This window comes from Octopus sinensis, unplaced genomic scaffold, assembly GCF_006345805.1.
Source record: "Octopus sinensis unplaced genomic scaffold, ASM634580v1 Contig20065, whole genome shotgun sequence".
Taxonomy (NCBI): domain Eukaryota; kingdom Metazoa; phylum Mollusca; class Cephalopoda; order Octopoda; family Octopodidae; genus Octopus; species Octopus sinensis.
In genome coordinates this window covers 15,001-30,000 of record NW_021836857.1, presented here as the reverse complement: position 1 = coordinate 30,000, position 15,000 = coordinate 15,001, and the positions used below count along the sequence as shown (strand labels likewise).

The window sequence follows — 15,000 nt, the reverse complement described above, 5'->3', positions numbered from 1 at the left end:
TAAATCACTGATAATTTTGATATGATACTTCGTAGCATAACCATTATTCAGTTCCACTTCAACCAATATCTTCTTGTAGTTCTTCACCAATGACTCGCATGTTTCTTTAGGAATTTTTTCCTATTCTTCTTGACAAATTTTCTTCAAATCTGTAATGCATGTTGGGGCTCTTGAATTTCAGTTTTCAAATAACGCCACAAATTTTCAATGGGGTTCAAGTCAGGTGACAGGCTTGGCCATTACAATAATTTTATATTGTGATTGACAATCCATATTTGGTAGACTTCACAAAGCTGGAGCTTTTCAACAGAGTCCCATAAATTATTGTTCAAAATATTTTGGTACATCTCTGCATTCATTCTACCATCTATCACATGTAAATTGCCAGTACCATTTGCAGAGAAACACCCCCACACCTCCAATCTTTACGGTAGGAATTGTGTTTTTACTCCAAACATGGGTAAGCGAATTTCGTCCAAACAATTCAATTTTCGTCTCGTCTGTCCATAGAACATTTTCCCAGAATGTATCAGATTTATCTTTATGTTCATAACAAATTTTAAACGGGCATCTCTATGCCTTTTAGTCAACAGAGGAGTTTTTCTAGGAGAGCGTGACTTCAGTTCATTCCTATGAAAACTCCTTTCTGGTGATTATTGCGTTTTTTTCTGATTCTTCTCTTCATTCTTCTTAAAGATCTTGGGGAAATCTTGCGTGGTGCTCCGGATCTTATTCTGTTTTCAACAGTTCCCGATTCCTTATATCTTTGAATAAATGAAGATATGGTAGTAAGCGGAATACAAAGTGTCTCTGATATTTTCCTGTAACTTTTACCTACTTTCTACAGTTCAATAATTAAGTTTTTCACTGAATTTGTGAGTTCTTTACTTTTCGCCATTATTGCGATATTACTTTATGTTGTTTCAGTGCTGAATGAAGAAGCAAGTGTTTTGACACTCAAAAATGAAAACTAAGATTATTGGAATAAACAAGAAATTTCTAGTAAAAAAATATTTTAACAGTATTTTATGGCATAGAAAATCATACATTTATTCTATACGAATACTTTTTTCACCCCTAAATATTTATAATTTTATATAAATTCCTTAGTTACTATAATTTATTAGTTTCTTTTGCATATTCTGAGTTTATGCATGTGTATGTGAATATATAATAGTGGTATATCCCATTTATGTTCATTAGAAATTAAATAAAGAATTTTGACAGACGAATATTTATTTCCTCCCCATAGTATATATTATATATATATAAATATATATATATATATATATATATATATATAAATATATATATATATATACATATATATATATATATATATATATATATATATATATGTATATATGTATATATATGTATATATATATATATATATATATATATACATGTATGTATCTATGTATGCATGTATAAATACGTATGTATGTATGTATCCATGTATGTACACTCATTGTATGTGTTTGTAGTGATTTTCTCAGGATAGCTCACATGGACATGACTGGGTGGGACAGAGAAAACAGAGGAACAATCTGTTGGTAGACAGATAAATTCCATCACTTCACTATTTACTTCTACATTTTCTCATTGGTCCCAAATCTTTAAAATAGGGAACTGAGAGAGGTGGGTTGGGATGTTAAGAGAGGTATAACAGTCAACACAACCAATCATTTGAATGTAATCAAAATAGTGTTCTTTCTTTAATTATCTTAACTTCTGCATATTGTTTATTGTTCTTCTTACTGCTGTTGTCTAACCTTTCATTAAGCCTCTAAAGCAGTATAATGTATCAGTAGAATTAAAACAATAGAAACATATTAACACGGTTATATACAAAACAGAAAATGTAATGGTTTATCTTGTCATTGCCAGTGAATACTTACGGCGTTGGTCGGAATAACATATTTAACGTCTTTTTTAAATTTTCCTTTTCTATTAGGTCCAATGGTGTTCTGCCACTTTTGTTTTTACAGTAAAAGTTGGCCCCGTGGTGGGCTAGGTAGCTGGCAACCACCACGCCAGAGTACCTTTCTTCGTTTCCCAGTTTCAGCTCTTCGCAGAACTACAAATGATGAAATATAAAATGATGAGTTAAAGATTACACAAGCATATACTAAAGATGCCCCAAATTACACAACAGTTCAACTACATTTTCACATAGTTTGTTTTCCCAGTGATTAAAGTATTCACACAGCGTTGATTTCTTACATCATCTCTTAGTTGAGTCCACTTTTCATTATCATTTGTTTTACTTTACGTTCTACATTAAGACAAAAATTATGATCATTATATTGAACAAAACGCACATTAGTGGTCAACGTTATTGCTTAACAATGATATTTAATGAGTAAATATTTACTTGCCAATCACAAATGTCACAAACTATTCAATAAAAACACAATATAAAGTTATTATAACATCAAGTCAAATATACAAAATATAAGGACAGAAATGTCACAATAATGAAAGACAACAAACCAACAAGAACCTATCTCTACAACTGGCTTGATAAAGCCAAATGGCCATAGCAAGAGAAATACTTACGGAAGAGTATTGTACATATAAGTACTAGCTTAAGGTGACCCGCTCTACGCGTGGGTGAGGGTGTGATTGTTACTTTCTGTTGCTTCCTTTGTTTCTTATCGCCATATTCACTTTCTTTGTTCCTCTCTCCTTTCTCTTTCGCATCCCCACTTTCTTACTCTTCCTTTATCTCGGACTCTCCCTCACTTTCTCTTGCTTTTTATCTTTCTCTATCTATCTATCTCCCATTTATAAAAAATTAGATTTCCGTGCTTAAATTACAAATCTTCTACTTTACCATGTTGAAAGTTTGATTGAAATCGGGCAAAAGGTGTCCAATCTAAACCCCCAATTGTCCCCCAAAATCAATAAAATCCCTATTTTCACATCAAAACGACCACAGTAGCGCCCCAAAAGTCTCTCAAACAATTTCTCACCGCAAGTTACCCCCTCTTTTAAATTGTAATCCCATTCCAGGCCCAATTACACATATTTTTACATAAAAATCCAATTTGAATCATCGTTCGCCTTCTTCATTTGATAGATTAGAAATACATACCCGGCCTTGTTCGGAATTAAAATAGTTTATTATTGTTTTACTCGTTTTGGTATTATAACCCGATTTCATTCGGGTCTAAGCGGGCCACATCTTAAAAGATGAGGAATTTTGCCCTAGAGTCCATGCCTTTCAATTGAGCAAATTCGAAGTTCCAATACAAACTCGCTAGCACTTTTAACATAGGTGTGCATATTTTTAGCACAATCCAACCACATATGCACACAGTATATATATAAATTAACACAATATATCTGTTTAATAATATCTGTTATGACTGTGCGATGGAGGTGGGCGATATTAATTCACCGTTCTAAAAGACCTGTGGCGAGAATATTTAAACTTTTGCGGTTGTCATCGCTTTCTGTCTATAGATACAGACAGATGTACAGTGAGAGAGGTGGTGCAAGAAAGAGTGACAGAGAGACATCGTTATAGAGGGATCAAAAAATCACTCTTTTTGCCATAGCAACCACATCTTATAGCTTGCGAATTTTAACCATCGCGTGTCTCATTCTCACCACGCATTTAGTATCCTTGCCTCGGTTTGGCTGCCATTAACCTCCAAAGCAAAATGTGCATAAAATTTTCGTCAAAGGACTGTCTTATAGATATGAATAACACCACAAATAATATAAGTTATACCAGAAAAGAGAACAGCAACAACATAGCATGGCCTTCAGACATAACAACTAAATCAACACCACATAGACATATCCACGCAGATCAATAATGTTTCTTTAATTAAGTGGATTGGAGAGAAAAACAGGGTATATAAGGCATCGGATTTTGTGCGCAAGAGAGATGTCTACCATGGTATGGTTATGTGATGCATATGGATGAAGATAGCTTCATCAAGAAGTGGTGATCTCTCATTGTGGAGGGAATGTGTGGAGGGGGTAGACCCAGAAAGACGTGCAATAATGTGGTGAGAAAGGACCGTCAGACGTTGGGCCTCACAGAGGGGATGAAATGGGAGCAATACTTTTGGCAGTCTGCTGTACTTGAGATGATATGCCAAGCTATGTCGTCGTTGTCCTTGCATACTGTCATGACCCCTGTATCATTCTTCGTCTGAGATATCCTAATCTTGTGGGATCATGGGTGCTGATGCTTCGGAAAAATCACCCATGCTGGTGTCACATACAAATATCCGTGTCGGTGCTGCAGAAAAGCACGCAGTACATTATGTAAATTGGGTGGCATTAGGAAGGACGTCCAACTATCGAAACAATGCGAAAAGAGATATGGAGCCCAGGTAGCTTTTCAGCTGACCAGCTTCTGTCAAAGCGTCGAACCCATGCCAGCTTTGAAAACAGTCGATACATTATCATGATGATGATGATGATGAATTAATAAGGAAACATCTTTTGATGAAGAAAGTGAAGTAAGGGAAGTAAGAATCGGTGTCACAGTTGAGGCAGAACACCAACGCATAGTTGATAATTTGTTCAGTGTTACTCTGATGGACTATTCCAGTAGGTGGGGAGGTCGCTGGCTGTCAGAGTAGGTTCCTCTCACCAAAGTAGACATTACAACAATACACAGATGACCATCAACTGCCTGAATAGTAGTCAGTCATCTGTAGTGAGCTTTATTCATATGGGAATAGCCCAATGTCATAATTCAAAACTAACGCAGCGAAAATTTTGAAAAGTTCCCCCAGTTCTGAAAAAAATCGATAAATTCGACATGGAGTCGAGAATCTAAACTTTTTATATGCAACACATCTTCTGTCTAGAGGACGCAACTCGACCTTTTTATCGCCCAAAGGGACAGCTAGGAACATCGTATACACAGAAGTATTCGAGTGAAGAGAAGATATTGCAACCTACACACGCACCTTCGTTCCCTAGAGGGAAAGGACTAGATTGGGATTAGTCGTTGCCTACTAGGGGCTCTTACATACCCGGGCAATGCCGGGCTATGCTGCTAGTATTATATAAAAGAAATGTGACAGAGAGCTGTTTCAGGCAGAATTCTTCATGGAATGGACAAGATGTATTTATTATCATGGCCCCAGCACTATAAATGTTACTGTCTATCATATGAACCTCTCTTCTACCCAGTATCATTGTTAATTCAGAATAATATCTCCTGTCTTGAATAGATCATTTCTCCTTCAAATTTTGATGACCGTGTTTGTATGGCCAACATTCGAGATGGATCACCTTCTCTACCATGGAGAGGTCGTGCCTTTGAGGACAGAAGGGGACGGAATAGAGAATAGTGTTTGTTACATAATAATATAACTAAGGGTTACCATTGTGACTGGATCAGGAAATGGTAATGGAGGATGGGGTTGGTAGGTGAAAATTGCGATATAAACAATGTCTGTTTCTGTCTGTCTTTCTCTGTCAGTTTGTCTATTTTACACACACACAGATGCACAAATGCACACACACACACACACACACACACACACACAGACGCACAAATGCACACACACACACACACACACACACACACAGACGCACAAATGCACACACACACACACACACACACACACACATAGTCACAAACAATGTGAAAACTTACCTGATCTAACATGGTCATGTGCTCCACCTCAGAATGAAAGTTGTTTTCTCTTTTTAACGCCAGATGCAGGCAATTATTTCCTCCATGTTCGACAACATTTACATTCGCGCCCCTGGCTATCAGCCGCTGCATTATTCCGAGGTGACCGTCCGAAACAGCTTCAAGCAATGGTGTCCTATATTCTTTGTTCACAATTTCTAAATTCACCGAATCCTTTGTGGAGGTAAAAATGGAAAATGAAAATTTACATGAAAATCAGGGTTGATATCAATGTCATTACAGTTTTCTACTGGGTACTAGATCAAACTGATCAAATACATTTGATGTTTGTCAGTGAAATAAATCTTCCATAAGGACCTTCTATAACCTGATACATGTGTGTGTTAGAGACATGATAAACATATTAAGATGTCCTACATTTGCCCCTCACTATAGTAAGTTGTAGGGCAACAGAACTAGAGTAAACACATGATTAGAAGATCAAGTCAAGTAAAGAAGAATTATAATTTCTAATGTTTACTTTTGACGTTGCTACATTAATAAGGGGTTCATAAAACTGCTGAGCCGGTTAGCGTCCACATGCATAAAACTAATGCGCATGCACGCACACACACACATAAACATCAGTGTTACATATATAAATACATATAATGAATTGGGGAAACGGAGTTCACGAAAATATGCATCACAACGACCGTTTCGACCCATCTTGCATCGGTCGTTTGCGAGTGGGCTACTATACAAAATGTTGTGTTGCATCCTCCAGTGCAGATGCATCTCATCGGGTGCCTTGTTTTAATGTAAAGATACCTTACTAAATATATTCAGTTTCACTTGACATGTTGTTGCTAGGAGCTTCTTGGATAACAACATGAGAGACAACAGCCTTCTGGCAACAACAACATTCCAAGCGAACCCGAATATATTTACAGAGGTATCTTCTTTAAAAGAAGACACCCGATGACATGCATCTGCACCGGAGGATGTACCACAACCAGTTATACAATATCCTACCTGCAAGGGCCCGATGCAAGATTGATTGAAACAATCGTTGCGATGAATAAAAATTCTCATTAACTCCATTTTCTGCTTCCCTCATTCATTATAAACTGAACGAACACTGCAGAATACATGAAGTAGATCCAGTGTCACTTATAGCTCAACTGTGGATGACATGAGGTAACCGAATCAGCGAAAGATCTTTAAGCGGCATACTTCTAAATGTATACACAAATTCCAAATAATTACAAATACACACACACACACACACACACACATACAGGGAGGATGATGCCTTGCACGGAAAGAATTACAGAGGTATCACACTATTAGATGAAGCAATGAAAATTACTGAGAGGGTCACAGACAAAATAATTAGGTTGTGTGTTAGACTAGAAGAGATGCAATTTGGTTTTGTGCCACAGCGAAGAACCTCTGATGCTATATTCCTGGTAAGGCAGCTGCAGGAGAAGTACAAAGCCAAAGATAAACCCTTTGTTAAACACGGAGAAAGGCTTTGACAGGATCCCTTGATCCCTTATTTGCTGGTCACTGCAAAAGCTAGGGATGGACGAATGGTTGGTAAGAGCGTTACAAGTCATGTACAGGGATGCTGTCAGTAAGGTGAGGTTTGGCATCGTGTGTAGCAATCAATTAGGGTACAAGTAGGGGTTCATCATGGATTATTCCTCAGCGCCTTCCTGTTTATCAGAGTCCTCCAGGCAATAACAGAGGGATTTAAGATGACCGCTTCTAGGAGATCCCCAATGCTGATGACCTTGTTATCATAGCCGAATAACTTTCAGAACTAGGTAAATTTTAGGTATATCAGTAAGGACTAGAATCAACGAGCCTTAAACTTCATCTAAAAAAAGCAATCTTAGTAAGTAGGAAAGCGGACAATTCACAAATCCCCTCAGGAAGATGGCACTGTTCGATCTGTAGAAAAAGCGTAGGTAGGAAGTTCATAAGATGTGCCCAGTGTAAGGTATGGACACATAAGTGTTGCAGCAATATCAGAGGAAGGTTAACAGGGATAATAGTTTTTCTGTGTGGAAGGTGCACAAGTACAATAAACAGCACAAATGTAGAGAAAATAGAGCCCATCAATTGCCAGGTAGGTAAGCTACTGGGAGTTGATAGTTTCCGCTATCTAGGTGGCCAAGTCAGGAGTGTGGTTGGTTGTTCCTTGAGTATAGCTGCAAGAATAAGAATAAGATGTGCAAAGTTCAGAATGATCTTAACTCTAATGGTAACAAAGAGCGTCTCCCTGAGACTGAAAGGCAGACGTTATGATGCCTGTGTGTAAACAACTATGTTACATGTCAGTGAAACATGGGATGTGACCTCTCTGAGGACTTCCATAGGCTTGAAAGAAATGAAGCCAGTATGCCTCGCTGGATGTACAATCTCAGTGTGCATGTACGACAGAGTATAGGAGTCTTGAGAGAAAAGCTGAGCATTGAAGACATCAAATAGGGTGTGCAAGAGAGACGTCTGCGTTGGTATGGTCTTGCGATGTGTATGGACATGGACAGCTGTGTCAAAAAGTGCCGATCTCTAACTGTGGAAGGATCCTTTGGAAGACGGAGACCCAAGAAGACTTTCGATGAGTTGATGAAGAATGATCTCCAACCGTTGGACATCATAGAGGAGATGACAAGTGACCGAGAGCCCTGGTGATATTCTCTGCGGGAGAGGATATGTCAGGCCAAGTGACGATAAGGATGTGGTCGTGCCAGTGTCCTATAAGTGGCAGCCGTGCATCATAGCCGTGGCTGTTCGCTTCCGGTGCCATGTCAAATCAGACAGGAACGTGGGGCAGCTCACCGACTCATAATCTCCTGTCAAACCAGCCGACACATGCCAGTATGGTGAGTGGATGTTAAATGATGATAATGATGGTGATGATGATGATGATGATGATGGTGATAACGCACAAATAGAGACATACACATACACAAATATGAAAGTAACAATCAAAACTATCATTGTTTAATATATATATATATATATATATATATACATGTGTATATTTAGGGCTAAAAACCACTATGTGGACAGCCATATGCTAGAAGAAGATCACATACGATCTAACCATAAATCCATTCATCTCCAGTATGTATATATATATATATAGATATATATATATATATATATATATATATATATATAGAGAGAGAGAGAGATAGATAGATAGATAGATAGATAGATAGATAGATAGATAGATAGATAGATAGATAGGTAGATAGGTAGATAGAAAGAGAGACAGATAGATAGAAAGATATATAGATAGATAGGTACATAGATGGATAGATAGATAGATAGATAGATAGATAGATAGATAGAGATAGATAGAAAATAGATAGATAGATAGATAGATAAATATATAGATAGATAGATAGGTAGATAGAAGATAGACAGATAGATAGAAAGATAGATAGATATGTTTCTTTATTAGCCACACAGGGCTGCACACAGATAGAACAAATTACAAGGTAGAGCTTTTCTTTTGAAGGTTTAAAAAAAAAAAAGAAAGGAAGGGGGAGTTTCGATCAAAAGGGATCGTAAAAGAAAAGAAAGAGGACAAAAAAAGGGGGTTAAAAAAGGGGGGAGAGAAAAAAAAAATTGATCAATAGGGATCAGATAGATAGATAGATAGATAGATAGATAGATAGATAGATAGATAAATAGATAGATAGATAGGTAGGTAGATAGAAAGATAGACAGATAGATAGAAAGATAGAAGATAGATAGATAGATAGATAGATAGATAGATAGATAGATAGATAGATAGATAGGTAGATAGAAAGATAGACAGATAGATAGAAAGATCGATAGATAGATAGATAGATAGATAGATAGATAGATAGATAGATAGGTAGATAGATAGATAGATAAATAGATAGATAGATAGATAGATAGATAGATAGATAGATAGATAGATAGATAGGTAGATAGAAAGATAGACAGATAGATAGAAAGATAGATAGGTAGATAGAAAGATAGACAGATAGATAGAAAGATAGATATATAGATAGATAGATAGATAGATAGATAGATAGATAGACAGACAGACAGACAGATAGATAGATAGATAGATAGATAGACAGAGAGAGAGATAGAGAGACAGACAGACAGATAGATAGATAGATATGTTTCTTTATTAGCCACACAGGGCTGCACACAGATAGAACAAATTACAAGGTAGAGCTTTTCTTTTGAAGGTTTAAAAAAAAAAAAAAAAGGAAGGGGGAGTTTCGATCAAAAGGGATCGTAAAAGGAGAGAGAGAGGACAAAAAAAAGGGGGTTAAAAAAAAAGGAGGAGGAGAGGAAAAAAATTGATCAATAGGGATCGTTATCACAGAAATGTCAATATGAAGTGTAAAGGGGAGGACAGGTGAGGTTTACCCGTGGAAAGAAAAGCCTACGGAAAAGACCACGGTAACCTCGGTCAATGAAGTCACATTTTATATTTCTTTTTTTTTTTTTTTTTTTTTTGCAAATAAGCAACTCTCTGTTTTCAATTTCTGGGTTCATAGGATATGCTCAAGGTGGCTTCGTCATTCATACGTGCCATTCTTGCTACATTCACCCATCTTTTTTTAAAACATTCGCTAGACAAAACTTGCCTCTCTACTCTCACTTTCCTTTTCAAGTGGTACTTGAAGAAGTTGATGAGAGATTGACCAGAGAGGAAAGTGTTTGTCTCCAATCCTTTCAGACGCGTCCACCAGATGCATTCTTTCGCCATAGCCACAAGGATGATGAAAATAGCTCTTCCTTCCCGTTTGAAGGAAGGAGGCGTGACAATATTGACGATAGACTCAGCTGATAAACCGACTCGTCCCACACGTGACAGCAGTTGTTCGACATAAGCCCACAGGTCGGAAATTGTTGGACACTGAACGAGTGCGTGCAGAACGGTTTCGTCGCTCTGACCGCATCTCGGGCAGGTCGGCCCCGTGTTTCTCGAGCCGTGTCTGTAGAGCTTATCCCGAACGGGTAGCGCTTCTCGGTAGCACTGCCAGGCCAGGGATCTCTGGAAGTTGTCCATGGGCCCTGGCCCGAAAGTCGTCCCGAACAGGCGGGTCAGGTACTCCTCGTCGACGTCCAGGTTCGCCCCGAGCTCGTCGTCGTACCTCCCCTCCACTAAACCCCTATAGAATGCTTTGGTTGTGTTGAAGTCACTTAAGGTCGACCCAGGACGGCAGAGTTGCTTGAGAGCAACGCGACTCTCGCGGTGCCATTCGCCCTTCCTCGGCCTCTTTTTGATCCACGACTGCAGTTCGGTCATGGAGACGAGCTGCGGGAAAGCGTGCCTCACAAACGGCGACCACACCTGTTCACCGTCGTCTACATAGAGCCAGAGATGTCGCAGTCTCAGCGCGTGTCTGCGCATCATCAACCACGGCATGCCCAGCCCTCCTTTTAACGGGTGTTGACAGCAAATGGATCGCCTGACCATCGGGACGCATCCTTTCCACAAGAAGCGAAAGAGGATGCGTTGTAGTTTGGTGATGGTAGGGTCGGGACAAGGTACGACGGTCAGGCGGTAGTAGATGACGGACGCGATGTACGTGTTCGCCACCTCCGCTCGACCTTTTAGGGACAGTTTCCTCTCGGCCCATTGCCGGGCGAGAGTGACCACCCTACTCGTTATCTCGTTCCAGTTCTTCTCCACTTGGAGGTCCGGACCAAACCAGACCCCGAGCAACTCAACCGGGCCGTCGGTCCAGCGTCCCACGACGGAGGCGCTGGTGGACGGCATGGGCTTGCTTCTCCAGGTGCCTAGTCGCAAGCCCACTGACTTTTCCCGGTTGATTTTCGCTCCTGTCACCGCTTCGTAGTTTTTCAGTGTCTCGCCGACCAGCTCGATATGCTCGTGGCTAGACACTATGACGGTGACGTCGTCCGCGTATGCAGACACGCTCGTCCCGCATCCCAATTCTCGCGGGATGCCCCTTAGAGTCGCCAGCTTCCGCAGTAGTGGCTCAAGAGTCAATACGTATAGAAGCGCCGAGAGGGGGCATCCCTGACGGACCGAACGTGCAATGTCGAAAGGTCTCGATAGATGTCCATTTACGCGAATTACCGAACGGATGCCTCTGTACAAGGCAGCTATCCAGCCGCGGAAGACGGGCCCGAAACCAGCCGCTCTCAGGACTGCCTCCAAGTATCGATGGTCCACCCTATCAAAGGCTTTCGATTGATCCAAGTTGATCAGGGCCCCACCCATGCCAGGTTCGTTAACTACCCTGTCTATGATGTAGCGCATCAGATGGAGGTTGTCATGGATGGTCCGGCGCATGTTTGCGCCTTGTCGACCAGTTTCTCGATGACAAGCGCCAACCTCTTGGCTAGCACCTTGGCCAAAATTTTCAAGTCTGCATTAAGCAGAGTGATGGGCCTAAAGTTATCTATTACATTTCCCTTGTTTAGATCTTTCTTCAGCAGTGTTACGGCTCCTCGGCTCACAAAACCAGGAATGCTCCCGTTTTGCTGCCAGTTGCAGTACACCGCCGCCAAGAGATCTCCAAACAAGTCTGGCATACAATTGTAAAGCTCGTAGGGTAGACCATCCAAACCCGGTGATTTGTCCCTCGAGCATTCTGCCATCGCTTCCCGCACTTCCGCCGCCGTGATGGCACCTTCGCAGCACCCTGCCTTTCTTGTCGAGAGTCGTGGTAGGCTATGTAGGTAGGCACTGAAGTCCACCCTACGTTCTTGCCCTCCACTCGTTCCGAACAGTCGGGCAAAATGCTGCTGAAAGGCCTCACACATTTTACTTGGCTCGAGCAATTCGCGCCCCTGTTCATCTACCAGTGACCGAATGGTGGCTTTGTTGCCCTGTTGCGCCTCTGCCACCCGGGCCTCTGCCACCCGGGCCTCTCTCGCGGCTCCAACACCTTCGTTCCTTAGAGCACGCATCCTAGCTCTAACAGCACATCCTTCGTGTTTGGCGTTGAAGTGTTGGTCGAGGGCCAACCTCGCCGCCAAAACGTCGGATGCGATGCCGCTTCTAATTGCCTCTTCTAGCTTCTTAACTAGCTCACCCTCTACTCTATTTCTATCTATGGCTAGTGCTTTGCTGTACCTAATCGCTTCTGCTTTTACTGCTCTCTTGAGGGCAAACCACCATTTGTTGTTGATGATGGCTCCCGTCAAAGCCCTCTTTACTAGTGTGCTAATCCGGTCTCTGAAAACCTGTCTCGATGGGAAAGACGCGTTTAGTTTCCAGTATCCGGGACCCTGCCTAAGTGTCTTACCTAAGTCTAGCGTACATGTCACAAGTTTGTGATCCGTGTAGCTGACGATGTGGAATTGTGGACATCCTATGCTATCTCTATCTACTGTCCTACACAGTATCCTATCTAGATACGATCTCGATGACCCGATGCGGTTGCTCCATGTCCACGTTGGCGCATTCGGGTGGTCTAGTCGGAACCTGTCAGACAGTTGAAAGCGTCTGAGCAGGTCTCTGAGGCATTTGCATCCCCGTCTATTCCTATCTCTACCCACGTAGTCTACATGCGTGTCCAAGGTAGCATTCCAATCCCCCACTAAGAGTAAAGGACGAGACGTTCCCAAGAAAACTTCTAGACGTTGAAAGAAATCCACCCGACCTGTTAAGGGCGGTGCGTAAACTGATACGAGTCGAAAGGCGCACCCATTGCTGCCGTCGACATCCAGGACGACCAGTCTACCCTCCGGGTCTACGAATATTGTCCTTACTTTGAGATCCAGACTCTTGTGAAAAAGTACCGCGGTGCCACTACCGCCCATTCTCGGCAGACAGGGGGAAAAATAAATGTTGAACTGTCCGCCAAACATGGTCTTTAGGGCCCGCGGATTGTGGAGTCTGGTCTCGCTTATGGCTATGATTTCTAACTTATGTGACTTTATGTCATTTAAGAGGTACCCTTGTTTCCAAGGGGACCCCAAGCCACGCGCATTTACACAACCAATCTTGATCATAGTTCTAATGAATTAGAATACAGAGGGTTACTTACTGCTCGAAAGTTTTTGCTTTCTCCTCCGTTGGTTTGTCCTCGAGAAGATCCCAGTACAGTTTCTTTGTGAGATATTTTTGGCATTTACCAACCGCACTGGGGAAAATGCCTTTGAGTGTGTGGTGCAGACTTTTGGAGATGTGTAATATTTTGATGTGGTCTGGTGGTGTTGTGTATGGGTGATTGTTTGTTTTTATGTCTCTTCTGTTATGTTTGTTTTTGATTGGATGTATTCCATTAAATTTGTGTTTTTGGTGTCTATGGCTGTGAGCATGTTTGCTGTATATGTTTTTGTGGTGTTGGTGTGGCTGTTGTTTGCGTTGGTTTTGAAATGTCTTCGGGAGATGTATTTCCCCCTGCTTTGTTCGTGTTTGCATTTGGTTTGGTTGTGTTTCTGCTCTTTATTTTCCTTCTTTTTGTAGCTATTTGCCATTCCTCACTGGTTTCGTCTTCCGACGAAATTTCTGAGGAATCAGAAGGGGGTAGGGGTATGTTGTGGGCTTCTATGTATGTCTGTGTAAGTGGTTGTGTTGTTGTTTTCGTTGTTGTTGGTTGTTGAGTGTTTGTGTGTGTTGAGTGCGGTATAAGGGATGGGGGATCAGTTTGTGTGTGTTTTCTTTGTTTTTCTGTTCCTTTGGGTTTTGCTGTTGTTGGTGGTGTTGGTATTTTTTCAGGTGTTGAGTGGTTTTTGGTTGATGACGGATTAGCTTGGTGTGCTTCTCTTGTCGTCTTCTGTGTTGATGGTGGTGTGGGTAGTAGAGCTTTTTTTCCGGAGTGCTTTGGTTGTAGTAGTGGTTGTTGTTGTTGCTCTTGGTGTGCAGTGGTTGGGCACGTCTTTTTCAAGTGTGTTTCGCTTCCACACAAATAGCAGCGTGGTCGCCTGCCCTCAACCACTATATAGAGTTTGTAGCCTCCTGGCAGTTCTATAGCGGTGGGTATCTTCTCTCTTGCTGCTTCATCCAATTGAAGCAGGAATTCGATTGATTTGCCCACATAGTCTTTCTCTCCTAGAACCGCGATTTCCAGGATGTTTGTCTCTGACATTGTCTCTGACATTTCAAAGCAGATGGCAGAGACCAACCATTGTGTTTCGACATCAAATGGTATGTTTTTTATTTGGACTTTCGTGACCCTTTTGTTTAAATAGACTGGTATCATTACCAAGTCGTCCGAATGTAGCTCCAATGTGGAAAAACGTTTTGCTAAACTTTCGTTGAGGAAACGTACTTGGACTGTACCAAATTTGTTTCCCCAACTGATATATTCCTTGGAGTCCCATGCAGGACGAAGGCATTTTTCGATTTTTTCCTGCGGTGCATTTTCTGTTCTTCTTGTTTTTTTGTTTATTACTTT

The 15,000-nt window shown here is 41.0% G+C and overlaps 1 protein-coding gene across 1 annotated transcript in view; it reads right to left on the bottom strand.

Annotated features, from left to right (window-relative positions):
- LOC115232224 (E3 ubiquitin-protein ligase MIB2-like) overlaps positions 1-15,000 on the bottom strand; it is a 33,203-nt gene that overhangs the window by 7,100 nt on the left and 11,103 nt on the right. The window contains exons 4-5 of the mRNA XM_029802065.2: positions 5,636-5,848; positions 1,902-2,080 (exon numbers count right to left, since the gene is read on the bottom strand). Coding sequence (XP_029657925.1) covers positions 1,902-2,080; positions 5,636-5,848 — 392 coding nt within the window. The remainder of the gene's footprint in view (positions 1-1,901; positions 2,081-5,635; positions 5,849-15,000) is intronic.